This window comes from Balearica regulorum, chromosome 3, assembly GCF_011004875.1.
Source record: "Balearica regulorum gibbericeps isolate bBalReg1 chromosome 3, bBalReg1.pri, whole genome shotgun sequence".
Lineage (NCBI taxonomy): Eukaryota > Metazoa > Chordata > Aves > Gruiformes > Gruidae > Balearica > Balearica regulorum.
In genome coordinates this window covers 126,250,728-126,264,949 of record NC_046186.1, presented here as the reverse complement: position 1 = coordinate 126,264,949, position 14,222 = coordinate 126,250,728, and the positions used below count along the sequence as shown (strand labels likewise).

General features: G+C 49.6%; 1 protein-coding gene across 1 annotated transcript in view; it reads right to left on the bottom strand.

Moving 5' to 3' along the window:
* RIN2 (Ras and Rab interactor 2) overlaps positions 1–14,222 on the bottom strand; it is a 264,998-nt gene that overhangs the window by 227,446 nt on the left and 23,330 nt on the right. Inside the window, 1 exon segment of the mRNA XM_075749984.1 lies at positions 9,953–10,087. Within this exon segment, the coding sequence (XP_075606099.1) occupies positions 9,953–10,087 (135 nt within the window).

Sequence of the window (14,222 nt, the reverse complement as noted above, 5' to 3'; positions counted from 1 at the left end):
GGATTCTAGGAAGAGCTACCATGCAGACTGGGTTGCACTCCTGACTGGCTCTCAAATGATGTCCTCCTGTGTCTTTGATAGCAGCAGGTGTACAGGTTAAGATCTGTTCCTTGTTCCCTACAGGACTATTCCTTTTTTTTTTTTTTTCCCTTGCCATCATTTCTCAAGACTATTAACATGCTTCTTGGGAGCAACAGTCAATTATCCTTTGGCATTCTTCACTCAACACCCAGCATGACACACAAATCTTCCATAAACACTCTGCAAGGCCCTTATTGCATAGCTAGCATATGACAATACAGTAATTTCCACTGGAAACAACAATTACAACAGGAACACGCTAATCACAACTATCACCAATTAAGCAAATGAGTCCCAGTAGGTGAGATTTTGCAGACTACCAGTGCACATCTTGGCCACGCTGCGGTACAGAAGGCTGGAGGCAGAGTAGTCATAAGCCAGGAGCCAATGGGTCTAATGAGATTCTTTTCTGTTAGGACAAGTAGTGGTTTAATTACAACTGTGTGATACATAAGCAATGATGTATTCTGCGAAAATAAAGAGCAGCTTTCCGACGAGGGCACTACAGGCTCACAGGAGATCACTATCTTTCCTTTGCCTACAACCGCAGAGGTGATGCTGGTTTCGGGATTTGGGTTTTACTTTGTTCTTTTGCCCCTCCCTCTTCCAAGTCTTTTGTTTCATCAATGCAAGAGAACACACCAAGGATAAACTGGGAAATAGCACTGCCACCTCTTGATTTTAATCACAGACCTTGTATTATTTTTCTCCCTAAAATTTCAGCTCCTGGAGTCGCACACATAATCACACAGGAATACTGGCAAAACTTCAGCAAAGAGAACGCTACCGGCCTCTGTGTGTGCACAGAGGGCCCTATTTCCCAGGGAACTGCAGGATTTTGGAGATCAGTTCAGAGTTTGTAAGCACCCAGCACGAAGCGATTGTCCTGAGCCCCCCCTTTGGCGCGCGGCGCAGGTACAGTCATGCTGTGAGCGTGCGGCAGGTCCTGCCTCGGAGCGGCGGGTGCCCAGGAGCCTGCTCACCTGAATGCCGATGTAACTCAGCGGCACTTGGGCTCTGGCCCCCCTAGGCGACTGCGAAGTCCTGCGGAAAGTGCTTGCGGCCACCTCTGATTCCAACGAGGTCCTGCGGTCCCACCGTCCCGCAGACCAAGGCCCTGCCAAACAGAGCCCACAAAGCAAACCCTGCAGCGAGCCCACTGCGGCCGAGGCCGGTTCAAATACGCGCTTCGCTTGGCTTCCACTCCAGAGCGGCTGAACATGTTTATACATAAAGCAGCAAAACCAAGTCACAAAGCAACTCCAGAGCGAGGAGCTCCGCAGTGCCAAATCTCAGCCTGAGGATAATTGTTCCAACACTGCAGCAAACGAGCACCGTATGTGCAGGCGCACACAGCCGGCCCGGACGCCAGCGGCACTGCCAAACCCCGCGGGGGTGCCGTTCCCGCTGTGGCGTGCGACCCCTGGCCATGTGTCACGGCAGGAAGGACACGGCCCCGGCACAACCCACTGGAGCACCGGGCTTCCCGGGTGCAGCTGGCCAACCGTCCCACAGCTGGTGTCCTCCACGAGACGGGAGGGTATCACTGAGAGACACCCTCCTCGGCTAGAGGGGGAAGAGATGCTGCGTCTTCCAGTCCCTTGGCCAGCTCTCGCAGCAGTGAATGGCTCCTTCCCGTTAAAAACGTTTCTCGGCATAACCTTTCCCTGCGAAGTTCAAGGGTCTGCTGGTGCATGGAAGTTCCCCCCAGTGCCACCCATTTGGTGGCACACTGACGTAGGAACTGCCACCAGGAAGATTAAACGTTTTCCCAGCCAGGAAAATAAATTCCCGTTCTAGTTCATTGCAAGACACACACAAAAATAAATAATAATAATAAAAAATAAATCTAACTCTGAGAGAAGAGAAAGACATTCAAAAGTTTGCAGAAAAATTCTAGAGCCTGTGACACCGTTCCAAGGACGAGATAGGTGGAAAATAACCTCCAAAGGAACAACTGCACGAATAACCAAGCAGCAGAACACTTTCCACCATCTGCAACTTATCCTTAAGTATCCCTTGCAGCTTTCTACAACTTTCATAGCTCAACTCCTCTGACACAGACTAACAAGAACATCTGTGATCAAAATCAAGTCCTGCTCTCCCCTGTGTCCAACAACTCCTGCCCTACCCGAAACACCGATGGGAGGCTCGTAAATACAGAGACGTGGTGTGCACATGTCTCCGCTCACCCAATTCACCCGAATCTGAACTTGGCCTCAGAAACACACTCCAGCTGCCAAAAACCCCAAAGCAAACATAAGTACAGGTGAACAGGCTGGCTATACCCATTTTCAGATCAGCACTGTAACAGCCCGCACTTAATGCATTTGCGCGTGGCCACGGCAAACACGGGCGAGAAGGAAAATGGTTTGCAGTATTCCTACAAACATGGCAGGCGCGCTCGGCGAGGAGGAACTCTTCCAAACCCCACGGCTGCCTCGCGCTTTCCCTCAGCCAGAGATGCAGGCTGCAGGGGCATGCAGCCTAGTCAAACCCCGGGTCGAGTCCAAAAGCAGGCGTCAGGCGCAGAGCTTTGCCGGCGCCGGCCTTTGCCTCCTCATGCCTCAGCTCTTGGGGCCAGGCGACAGCACCACCACCTCAGCTCTCCTTCCCATCATGAGAACATCTCCCCTTCCTGACCGCGGGACAGCCCAGCTCCATGCCAGCACGCAAACCTGGAAGAAACGAGCACGGCTTTTATTGTTATTTCTGAGGTTTTAACCCCAACGACGCGGTTTTCTGGCACTTTAGGTCTGGAGCTGACGAAGCCTTTCTGCGACACGGCAGCCCTCTGAGGCGACAGCGCGTCGCTTGCATCCCCCTGCTCCCCAAGCGCGAGACCCGACGGCCCACACCGTTACTACAGGAGCCGCACTGCCACAGGGGGGGCTTCCGTCTGAGCACTGCAGGCCCCGCGCCCCAGGAACGGGGCTCCTGTATCCCGGTGGGACAAGCGACAACCCTCGTCTGCAAAGCGCCAAGGGGGGAAAACAAAGTGAAAAGTGAGTGACAGCACACTGGAGTCCTCAAAACTGGAATTCCTCGGATCATTGCGACACGGCGCACCGCCAGGCAGGAGAGGCCAGTGCTGGAGAGCCTCGCTCACTCCTCCTCCTCGGCCTCCGCTCCAGAGGAATCGCGCTCTGAGCGCTGTCAAGTCGTCTCGTTTCCTGGGGGAGGGTGGAAGAGCAACCAGCAGACACAAGCAGAGTGTGGGAGCAGAAGTTTGAGCAAATTTCTGTCAAATTCTCAGAACTGTTATGGGTGAGGGAGGGAAGAGTGTCTTTTTTATATTCCTCAAGGACATTTTGTTACTAAACTTACAGCAATTTATTTTTCTAATGTTTCCACAAGTGAAAGCAAAGTTTTACAACTTGCTAGGCAGAAACAAATTTTTACTTTACATTTTGCTAGGAAAAAATTAATTTTGCTTGAGGGAAAGTGACTTGTCTTTTTTTTTAAAATTCCATTTTGGTTCAGGCAGGGAGGAAAAAAAATAAATTTCACTCTTCACATAGCATATTCTATCTGTTTGTGAAGGCGGCCTTCCTGAACTCGGCAGCGGTGGAGCAAGCGCAGTCTCACTCACTCTACCAGCAACTACTTCCAGGACCTTTTCAGAGGAATTTTGTTTTCTATGTATCCCCATTTCCCACCCGCAAGCCCACCCCACTAAAGCAAAACCCAGGCTTGCAAAGATACCACTTCTTGCATCTTATGGAGGCAAAGAGCAGAAGGGTGCTCAGAAAGGAAAGAGTCCAAGCCTGGCACGGTATCTCCAGGTACAAAGGCCAATGGCGAGACGGAAATGGAGTTACCATCCCTCTCCACACCCTAATATCACGGCTCCGCACAAAGGATGAGTGCATCTTACCCACATTTAATTCCTGTGTCTCCTCCAGCCCCCGAGTGAAGGGGTACCAGTCCCAGACCCCAGAGACACGTGTCCCCACGCGCTGACCAGCAGCGCTGCTGTACATGAACATGAGCTGGAGTCTCAGGGCAACTCCGCTCATTAAAATACTTCCGTGCTTGAGTATTTCATTTAATACACCTTCTTTCTAGCACATAAATCCATCTTAGACTGCACTACAATTCTGGGATCTGCTAGGCACTTCTGGCACTGCCGTGATCTCCTGTGCAGTTTTATCTCTACAATGCTGACAATCCACGAAAAGATGCCGATGCACAACCCAGAGAAAACCAAGGAACATTAGAAGCCCCGCATTTCATTCTGCTGCAAGGAGTTTTACAGCTGCAGGAATGCACTAGCTTCTCCTGCGTTCCCATCCCTATTCTAAAAGGCTGAAGGCCTTTGGGGAAGGGACTCTTCTGCTGTAGTTCCTCTTCTAGCACCAGCAGCGTGTTTACAGGCAAAGATGCAGGTCTCGTGCACAGTGTGTGTTCTCTGGACGTCATTCTGGGCACGACCACCCGGGACAACTCGGACCACCTCAAGCGGAGCACGCGCGTAAACCTTCACACACGCAAGGGTGAAGAGATGGCTTCCTCTTCAGCACAGAGACAGCCGCTACTGTTCTGGCTGAAAACCGCCTGCTCGGGCTGTGCTTCAGCACCTCCACGCCCCAGGGCGAGCTCGAGGACTAGTGAGAGGATGCACCGCTTCGGGGATGACGTGTCGGCCAGGAGACTCCTCTCCTGCAGCAAAAGGTACGACAGCACACCACGTCTTCCTCTCCTCGCACCCCCAGGCCACGCCAGGCACCAGGCAGAGCTCAGTCACCGAATCACCGTAACCTCACTGCCTGGCTACACAAAGCAGAGGGGAGCAAACGCCTAACGGGACAGAGGCCAGAAAGCAGAAATCCACGTCAGGCCGTTTGGGTTTGGGGGTTAAGGTTTGCGGTTCAGCGCAAAAAGGGCTCCAAAGAAACAGTAACAAGCATAAGCAAGCAGTCTGGGAGAGTTACCTACTTCATGGCCGAGCACTACAAATTACATTATCATAATCTATGACTCACTGGAGAAATATGGATAAAAGAGAAAGTTGCTTTTGAAATAAGAGGAGGAAATGTAAGAAATAATTGCATAAAAACCTCTTTGGCTGTTTAATTTAAACACTTTTGTGCCTGAGGGTCTAAATCAATATAGCAAGATCTTTTAGTTTCTGCAGTAATCGCGTATTTCCTGCTATTACCGATAATGACTTTAAAATGGCACACTTAAGCGGGGCTGTTATTTTATTTGCAGCCTTTCGAGGCAGGAGCAGTGACCGAGCGCGTGGGAAGCGGTAACACCGGGGGAGGAACACGATGACAGCTCGTCAGCTGAAACATACGTCGGTCTAGTGAGGAGCTAACGAGGGGTGGCACCGGGACCTCGGCGTGCCACAACCAAGCCGCCTCCGACATCAATTCCTAGGCACATTACGTGCCATCCGACGCAGCCTGTGAGCTTGTCACCTTCACGACAGCTGATAAACCAACTCTGAGTTTCTGTAGTGCAAACCTAACTCTGAATTTGGTAGCACACGGACCTGACCTGAAGCTCAACATTAAATCAGCTTCAGCCTTTCTGTTGGCTTCCAGCAGGTGAGTCCTAGTTCTAAACAGGGCTGGGCGGTTAAACAATACTTTGCCTCAAGTAACACGAGCATCGCTTGCTCTTTCCTCAGCATCTTTTGTATTAGCTAAAACTGCCAAACTTAGTCCAAGACCAACAAGTGTTTTAGTTAAACAGTATCACTTTTTTGTGAATAAACTCTGTCCAGCTTTTTTGTCCCTCTCTAGTCCCACGCATCCTTCACACGAACACAAGGGCAAGAGGATGGCAGGAGGAACATCTGCAGCACAGCAGCACCGTCAGATACTCCCACAAGGAGCCACCAGGGACCCAGGAGGGATGGGCTAAGCCCGTACGATTACAGGACCGGGAAATAAGGGAACAGGAGACAAGGGACCAGGGGCTCCTTAGGAAGAAAGTGGGTTTTTTGTTGTTCTGCCTCCACAAGCACTCGACACCAGCAAGTACAACAACAGTACTGGGGCAGAGCAAGCGATGGCTGTTTCTCAGCTTCTTTCTGTTAACAGCACCCATAGCAATAAGGCTTAAACTGACATTTCCAAACACACCAGTAGGCACTCGGATCCCACAGCAACAAGTAGCTAAATCTAGTAGCCTCGCAAAGACAGGTCTTCCTCTTTTGAGGCTAGCGTTTCACCTCAGCCATTTACCATACCTTGCTGCTTTCCCTGCCTTTTTGGGGAATGCGCTTGGCTGCCCACATCATCCATAGCCGAACCCCAGCTTGCAACTGCTTCGAGAGCCAGTGCTTCAGAGCTGAACCCTAACCGAGGCACGTGCACAACAGCTAACCAACTCTGTCCTCGCCGACAGTGCAAGGGAGCTAGAAGAAAGGTTACTACATCCTCATTTTATCAGCTATTTTCAACAGATTTTCAAAAGGAAATACAATCCCTTATTTGCCACCCCCGAGACAGAAACGGCTGTCCTCCAGATCGAGCCTTGCAAGATTTATTCCCAAGTACCACTCCGTAGGGTTCAAAAATTGCCCAGGGTTCAGTGACTCAGAGCTACACAGTACAGAATAAGCAGTGCGTTTTAAAGGTAACTGCTCAAAAAGACCACGCTATCCCTCCCATTGCGACAGCTTCAGAGTGAGAAATTACAAAGGCACCCCAAAAAAAAAAAAAAAGACAAGAAAGGTCTTTAGGCTGGATTCTGTCCATTTCATCCCTTGACCATTGCTACAAGGTACATTTCAAAGGAAAAGTCAGCAAAACCCCACTACTTGGAGCAGTTCTGATCATAAAATGATACTCCATAGCCCACTGGATAAAGCATTAGAAAATAAAAATAACAGTTCGCAAGTGTCATGCCAGGCTTTCAAATGAGCCTGAAAATACATTTGCAGTTAAAGAAAAAAGGTTTTTCCTTTAGCATGTAAAAACGTGCTTACCGCCAACAGACTACAAAAGCCAAGTGTTGGAAAAAACTACAAAACGCTTCAAAATGAGACATTTTATTTCTCTCCCCCAACACATGAGGCGGAACTGCTTTTTAAACACTCACTTTTGCCTAGCTGTAGGTGTTCATACAACTTAATTTTGGAAGTAGGCGGGGGGGGGGGAAGTCTTTTCAGGCAGCATTTTCCTACCAACACTCACCAAAGGGAAGCAGCAGCAGCTGAAGACCAAAGCACACGAGTGCGTGTCCTGCGGGGATGCTAAGGAGGTTTCAGCTCTGCCGATTCCCAATTAACAACGGATGCCTGAGGGTTAGGTTATGCACCACACATGAATTATGCTCAGCAACATCACAATTTTAGCCAAACTGCCTCAATTTCCTCGAGCAGCACTGTACAGGCAAGCGCTTAGAGAAGACCAAGGCAGACATGGATGGTGAACTCCTGACTACTGCACTAGTTCAGGTCTCTGCTGTCACTCCAGAGCCAGACACCGTCCGGGGGCCCGATCCTGCGCTGACAGCCAGCGGAAGGGTGTTGACTCAAGCCTTCCGTCAGCTTTGTTCAAAACCAACAATTATTAGCATCAGAGCTGCACGTTGATTGGAACTGCCCTATTCCTACCTACACTCTTAAACACAAAAGCTGTTGTTCAGAACTGTGCCAAAGTCCCTCATCCTCATCTGCTGGGATGATGGTTAAGTTTGCGCTAGAACAGATTGACCTCAGCAGCCCAGCTCCGCCGTCAGGTCCCATTCCAGTCGCCTGCACAGCCTTTTCGCTCTTGGCACTGGCAAAGAGCAGCAGGATGAAGTTGTACGGGCTCGTGACTGGTGGCCCGTCCCGTGCTGCATTCGGAAACCCCGCACCATTCTGAGATGCAGGGAAAATGGAAAATTCTGAGGTTCTTCCCAAAGTACAACTAACAACACGTTGCTTTCTCATGTCACGCCATCATATACAGCACAAAAATCATTCATAACAAGACAACATATCAATGCTATTTACAGCATCGCTTCTACCAGCTCTTTTACTAACTTCATTTGTCGAAAAGCAGAACTGAAGTATTCTGCACGTGGCCTACAGTCCACTGAAGTCAACAAATAACTTTCACAGACGCTTCAACAGAGTCCTGCTCCTATTCAAACCAAGACCATTCAAACATTTCTGGCTGCCATCCAGCCTAGCATTAATGATTTACATTTACACTATGACAATAGTCCAAGTAAAATCCACAAAACACCACACGGGACCTAAACTTTGTTACTTTTACTTTCTTTTCTACAGTACTTTTAATCAGTTTGCTATTATAGAATGTATTCTGTTGTAACATCATGATAATTCAGAGAAAAAAAAAGTAATTCACCTAGGTATTTCTACTTTCTGTCTCCTGAACACTATACAACGTACTCAGTAATTATTGTTTTATCTTCTGGAAAAGGGGGAGAAAAACTACACACCACAAATAAAATCCCACATTTTTCCTATAGACCACTTTATTTGGTGAAGGCAGCAGAAGCAGCTGAGGATGGTGAGATAGCAGGTGCCGATGCACCAAGAGCAGAAAGATTACTACAGATGCTGATGTCAGGCTGTCAGACTGGATCTGCACTATACGGGAGATACGCAAACAAGTAAAAAATTGAGTAAGAAGAATTTTTGTACTAGTTTTTGGTGTCTAAAAAAGGCTTAATCATCCATCTGTCCAGAAATGTTATTAAGGATTACAGCGGTGGAAAAATTACAGGCAGAGAAGTGTAGCAAGAGCTGTATTTGTTCTCTCGGGGCACGTAACCTACATAAGTCCTGAAGAATGGCAAAACACCTTTCCCTTCCCCGAACTTTGAGGAAACAACATCCAAGCGCTGCTGTGAAAAGAAAAAAAAAAGACTGAACAGCTTATAAAGCTTTCTCTTTTAACAGTGATGAATTCTATTCAGGTAGAAATAAAAATGATGCAATCGATTGGATGCAAATTGAAGACTCATCATCATCATCTTTTTTCTATAGGCCACGGAAAGTTTTTCAGTACAGGGTTGCAAGTGATTTGTCCTTTTAACTACGGGACAGGAAACCGCCTCTCTAAACAGAGGGGGCCCTTTCAGAACAAGCACCAGAAATTGACCTGAAGCCCCAAACAGCGCAGGGAAGGGAAATGCAAAGGGCACGTCAGTTAAATACCCCCCCACCCGAGCTGCCTTAATCCGGGCTGCAGGTGGATCCCTGAGGAAGCGGGATACACAAAGCATACGAATACAGCCGACACATTTGTGCCCACCTCCCCCAAAAGCTTCTGAATGTCTCAGCTGACTTCAACAAAACATAACAGAGCAGCAGAGTTGCAATGACATTAAGTTCCCACAAGTTTCATAAAAACAGGATCCAAACAGATGAGGACCACCCTGCTAAGGTCCCTCCCCGAAGAAAAAGCTTTGTTACGAACCAAGTCATGTTTCTCATCAGCAGATCAACCCAACCTCAAGCTACAGACAACCAGGCTTCTTGGGGTCCACCGCTGGTGGAAGTCCTTGTACTAAATATACGGCTACCTACTAATTTCTCAGATAATAATCCTGCTAGCACACATCGTCACTACGTACATCCCACCGCTAGAACCACATGCAATGTTTACGCAAGATCCGCTGAAGATGCGCTTCTTATGATCTCAGCACTTGGCTATTAGTATACATTAAACATTGTCTTGTGCTCCAGCTGACAGCAGGTCCTCCTCTTAACCCTAGGTGCTGAGAGAGTTTGCAATACCCATACGGCACACACGTGCAAGGAAAACAACAGGCATGTTTATTGACTGAAAGTACTTAAGTACAAGTTTTTGGCAGTAAAGGTGATACCAATACAGATATCTGGAAGCAAGAAAGCCAACTGTAAGACCGAGGAGCCGGAAGCAACTTTCATTCCTACCTGGTTCAGTGCAATTCCTGACGTACGGCTGCCCCCCGTCCTCTGGGACGTCAGTCGTGTTCTCATTTGCTTGCAGTAGCTGTCTCCCACTCCACTTGTCATTACTTTCCACAGAATAGCTCAGGGCATCATAACCTAAAGGAAAAGAGCAGCAGATACATGAGACTGCACAGGAAAGGCAACTCCTGATTCTGTTCCTGAACGCATGAAGCGGCCAGAACATTTGCATTTCAAACCCAGTGTCCCCTGGGTTACAAATGGCAGTGTTTCTCATCCCACCGGAAAGCTACACTGCCATTAGCTCCACACCCCAGTTCGTCCCAAAAGCATCAGGAGTCAGGTTCATTCCTCCAGACTTCAAAGGTTCATAGTAGAAGAGCATCTGTGGTTTCGTAAGAAGTTGTAAGTTTCAATCAGTTTAAAGTTGGAGCACCATCCACTGTTTTGGTTTAAAAACAAAAACAAACAAAACCCCACAAACCACCACACACAACAAAACCAACGCCCTCAACTTATTACTTCTGTGAGCATTTCACTGCCGTTAAGTACCAGCAGAACTCTGCTGAATTTTGCACGTGCTCATACACCATTTAAGCCATTTCTGCTTAGCATTGCAATCCAATTTGCTGCTGAACGAGGCCTCAGAAATACAGTGTTTCACACAAAGTTAGGTAGGGTTCTTTGTGCATCAGTAAAAAGCTACCAGGTGTTCGGAAAGCTCTGCCCCAGAGCCTGAGGTTCCTCGGGACTGCATGGGCAGGGCGTCAGGAAACAGCAGCAGGGAGGCTGCAGCGAAGCAGGACTCAGGCACAGGAGCAATCGCCGTTTTCAAATTCCATTTTGTAACAAAAGCCTGAACAGTTATTTTCACTCAAGTGCGCAACAGGGATCCATTTCAACATCTTGCGCCTAAGCCTAATGACACTGGTGGAAAGGCTCCTGACCACGTGCGCGGCGGGCCAGGCAGCAGCTCTTGAACGCATTAGGAAGCATTCATTTATAAACTTGAAATCTTCCTTCAGGTTCTGCTCCCAGAGCACAAAGCAACTGATGGAAACACCTTTATGAGAATATAGCCATATTCATTCTCAAAACAGTTCTTAATAAGCCCAACTGCACTGTTACTCCCACCCAACACAGTCTCACCAAAGCCAGAGCACGTCTCCGAGTCACTTCAGTAGCCCTCCCTGCTTCCAACCATTAACAAACATCTATAAACATCAGGGACCTCATATAAAACCGAAACAAAGGGATAAACCCCAGCCCAGCAGGAGTTAACCGTTTTAGACCCAGGGGTCTGAGTGTACTCTTTACCATGCCTGTCCTTCTAAAGGAAGCGCCGGCAATCTACTGACTTCTCATTTTTCCTACGCCAGCCATATTGCTTTTGCTCACCAGTTTCTTTGCCAGCAAGACCCAGACCCGATGTAAAACAGCCACACACTATCAACACAGTTCCAGTGCTACAGTGCTCTTGAGAATACCAAGAGACCCCCCAAAGCTCCACTCCTAGGCCATCAACCCAATGAAACAAGAATCACCATCACAAGAAGCGACTGCAGGCGGCGATAGCTGGGCAGGAAACACGCCAAAAAGTCAACTCGCTGTGTACCAAAACCAGCTTGCGTGTAACAAACGTGAAGACACGTTACACCAACCCCGTCCCCCATCAGCAGCACGGCAGGTCAAACCGCAATAGTTCTGCCGCTGCCTCCTGACCCCGGCTCACGGACCGGTTCCAGCTGCACGTTTGCAAGGCTCAGAGTGGTTTCAGGTACGAGTACGCAGCAAGTAACCCTACAAAAAGCTAACACGTTACTTTGCCTCATTACTTCTGACTCCTTGCTTTACCCCCCCCCCCCCCCCCGCCTCCAGCTTTGCCTTGGTGCCGCTAAGTGAAACTCTATTTTAGCAATGTCAACAAAAACAGCTGGCTGATTTCCATGATGTTCTTGGCACAATGCCGGTCAGCCTTGGACATGTCACGTCTGCCTAATTAGCTGAAAGCACGTGCTCATGTGTCAGTTCCATGCATGCTATGCGGTTTTAGATTCAAGGGAGAAAGAGAAGAAAACCTCTTTCTTCTTTTTTAAGCCGCTAAGGCGCCCACTTCAAGCAGGCACACACCAGCTATCTTGCAGCGGAGACCTTGAGCCCACGTAATACCAAACAGCATCTGAGAGGTGTTTCCACCCACCCATCCATCTTCTCTCCACCAAGAAGAACACAGGCTCTCTCACAAGGACCTTGCTACTCAAGTTACTGCTCAAGCACCTGACACCGATGGTGTCCATGGCCCGTCTCCTGCGTGTGCTTGGCTGTCCTGCACACCAGGAAGAACACGCAGTTCAACATCTAGGGCGTTCCGAGGCCACCAGGAAACGACAGGCTTCATGCCACGCAGGGACTTCACAGCGCTGGGGGACTGGGCAGGGGCTGGAGTCTGCAACCAACGCCTGACGCTTCAAAACCACCTTTCAGTCTGAACCATTCCCAGTCCTGTCCAGCGCTTTGGACACAGATCACCAAAGAGCAGTGGAACAGAGATTCAAATCTTGGGGCAATGCCTCAGAGGGTGCTTAAGGACAAAGTAAAAGGTTCTCCGGCAGTCCCAACCCTTCCGTTCGGTTTTCTGACTCATCCCATGGAGAGAGAGGCAGTCAACCTGAGACTTGTGCATGTTGCCCGCTCAGAGCAGCTCCCAAATCACGCTGCCGGCCGGGAGGCAATGCTTGGGAAGGGGCTGCTGGAAACGTGTATGCCAGCAGCAGTGACTGGGACCAACGCTCCTACGACACGCGGAGTCGGGCTGCGTGCACATCCGGGGGAAGAACCACAGCTGCACAGGCAGCCTTGAGCACCCCAGCTTTCTAAGCAAAAGGTGTTTAACAGGGTAAACTAAATATCATCATTTGAAGCTTCAAGCACTTTGTACTCACTACGCTTTACAAACTTGAGAGAGTGCTGTTTGTTTAGTCTGTGAGCAGGGGTAAGAGCTTAAGCCCCGAGTTAAACATCACTGAGAGACACGGGCTGCGCTCCTCAGAGGGAGCACATGCAGTAACGCAGCATCGGGCACCTCCCGCCGTAACAAACACACCCGCTAATCGGAGCTGAGCAGCTCCAGCCCTACACACAAGCCGTTCGCCAAGCAGAGCGGCTCTTCCCCACGCAGTCGATGCGTCGCCGTGCATCGCCGCACGGAGGAAAGGCACGAGGGAGAACCCGTGAGGGCGGCAACGGCCCAGAAGTTCCTGCAGAAACCTCTCCCGCTCCCTCCCACCCACAACGCCTTTCTCTCTCGGATTGCAAACTTTTCCAAGCGAGGGGTAGAGAAGAGAGTCACTTGAGGTGACTTTGGAAGGGGAAAAGCTTAATTTGGCAATAAAAGTGTTTATAAAGGCTACATTCAGCATTCACACAGATCAGCGTAAATAGCAGCAGAACTGGTCCACAGTCGAGCTTGATGGGACGGCTCTGACTTGCACCAGTAAAAGCTCTCCGCTGGTACCTCTGGGTTTAAGTGGAGTCAGCTGTCCCACGGCAGGACCTGCAACCCACCGACTCCCAAATCCTGCCTTGGGTATCTCCACTCTAAAACACATTTGGCTCAACAGAGCAATAGAAAATAGAAGTTATAGGTGAACGGAGATGCCTTCTTCAAAGGTTTGGCCTTCCAAGGATTCCCCTGTGAAAACAGGGACACATCGAGATTTTAACCTTGCTAAGAAGGGTATTTTATGATAACCAAACAGGGTCCACGTTTCCCCGCTTGCTGGCACCAGCCTCCCCACAGCACAGCCAGAGGCAGCTCAGCGCCTGCCCTACGGGCACAGGCTGCACTCTGTCAGCCCTTGCAGAAAACAACTCAAACTTGGATTCATGTTTTGGTAGATTCAGTGAAAGAGGAACCGACCGTCAGCAGCGGTTTAACCCTTCACATGTGGCTGCCAATAAAAGAGGGACCTCACCCGTCCCGTTGGATGCAGGGGGCACCACCATTTTGGCCTGACAGCATCTGCCCCCGCTTTAGGTGCTGGCACGCGGCAGAACCATCACCACCACAAAGGGCTGCAGCATGCGGCACCAGGGGCATCACCTCGGCCGGAGCATCCCACCGCGACAGGGCTGCGTGAACAGCGTGCCACCACCACCACAGCCAGGGGGCTGGACCCGCTCTGGCTTCCACCGCCCCTTCCTGCCTGCACAGAAAGGCACGAGCACGATCTGATCTACCACTATTGCACAATCACGTCCCCAGGAGAGTTTC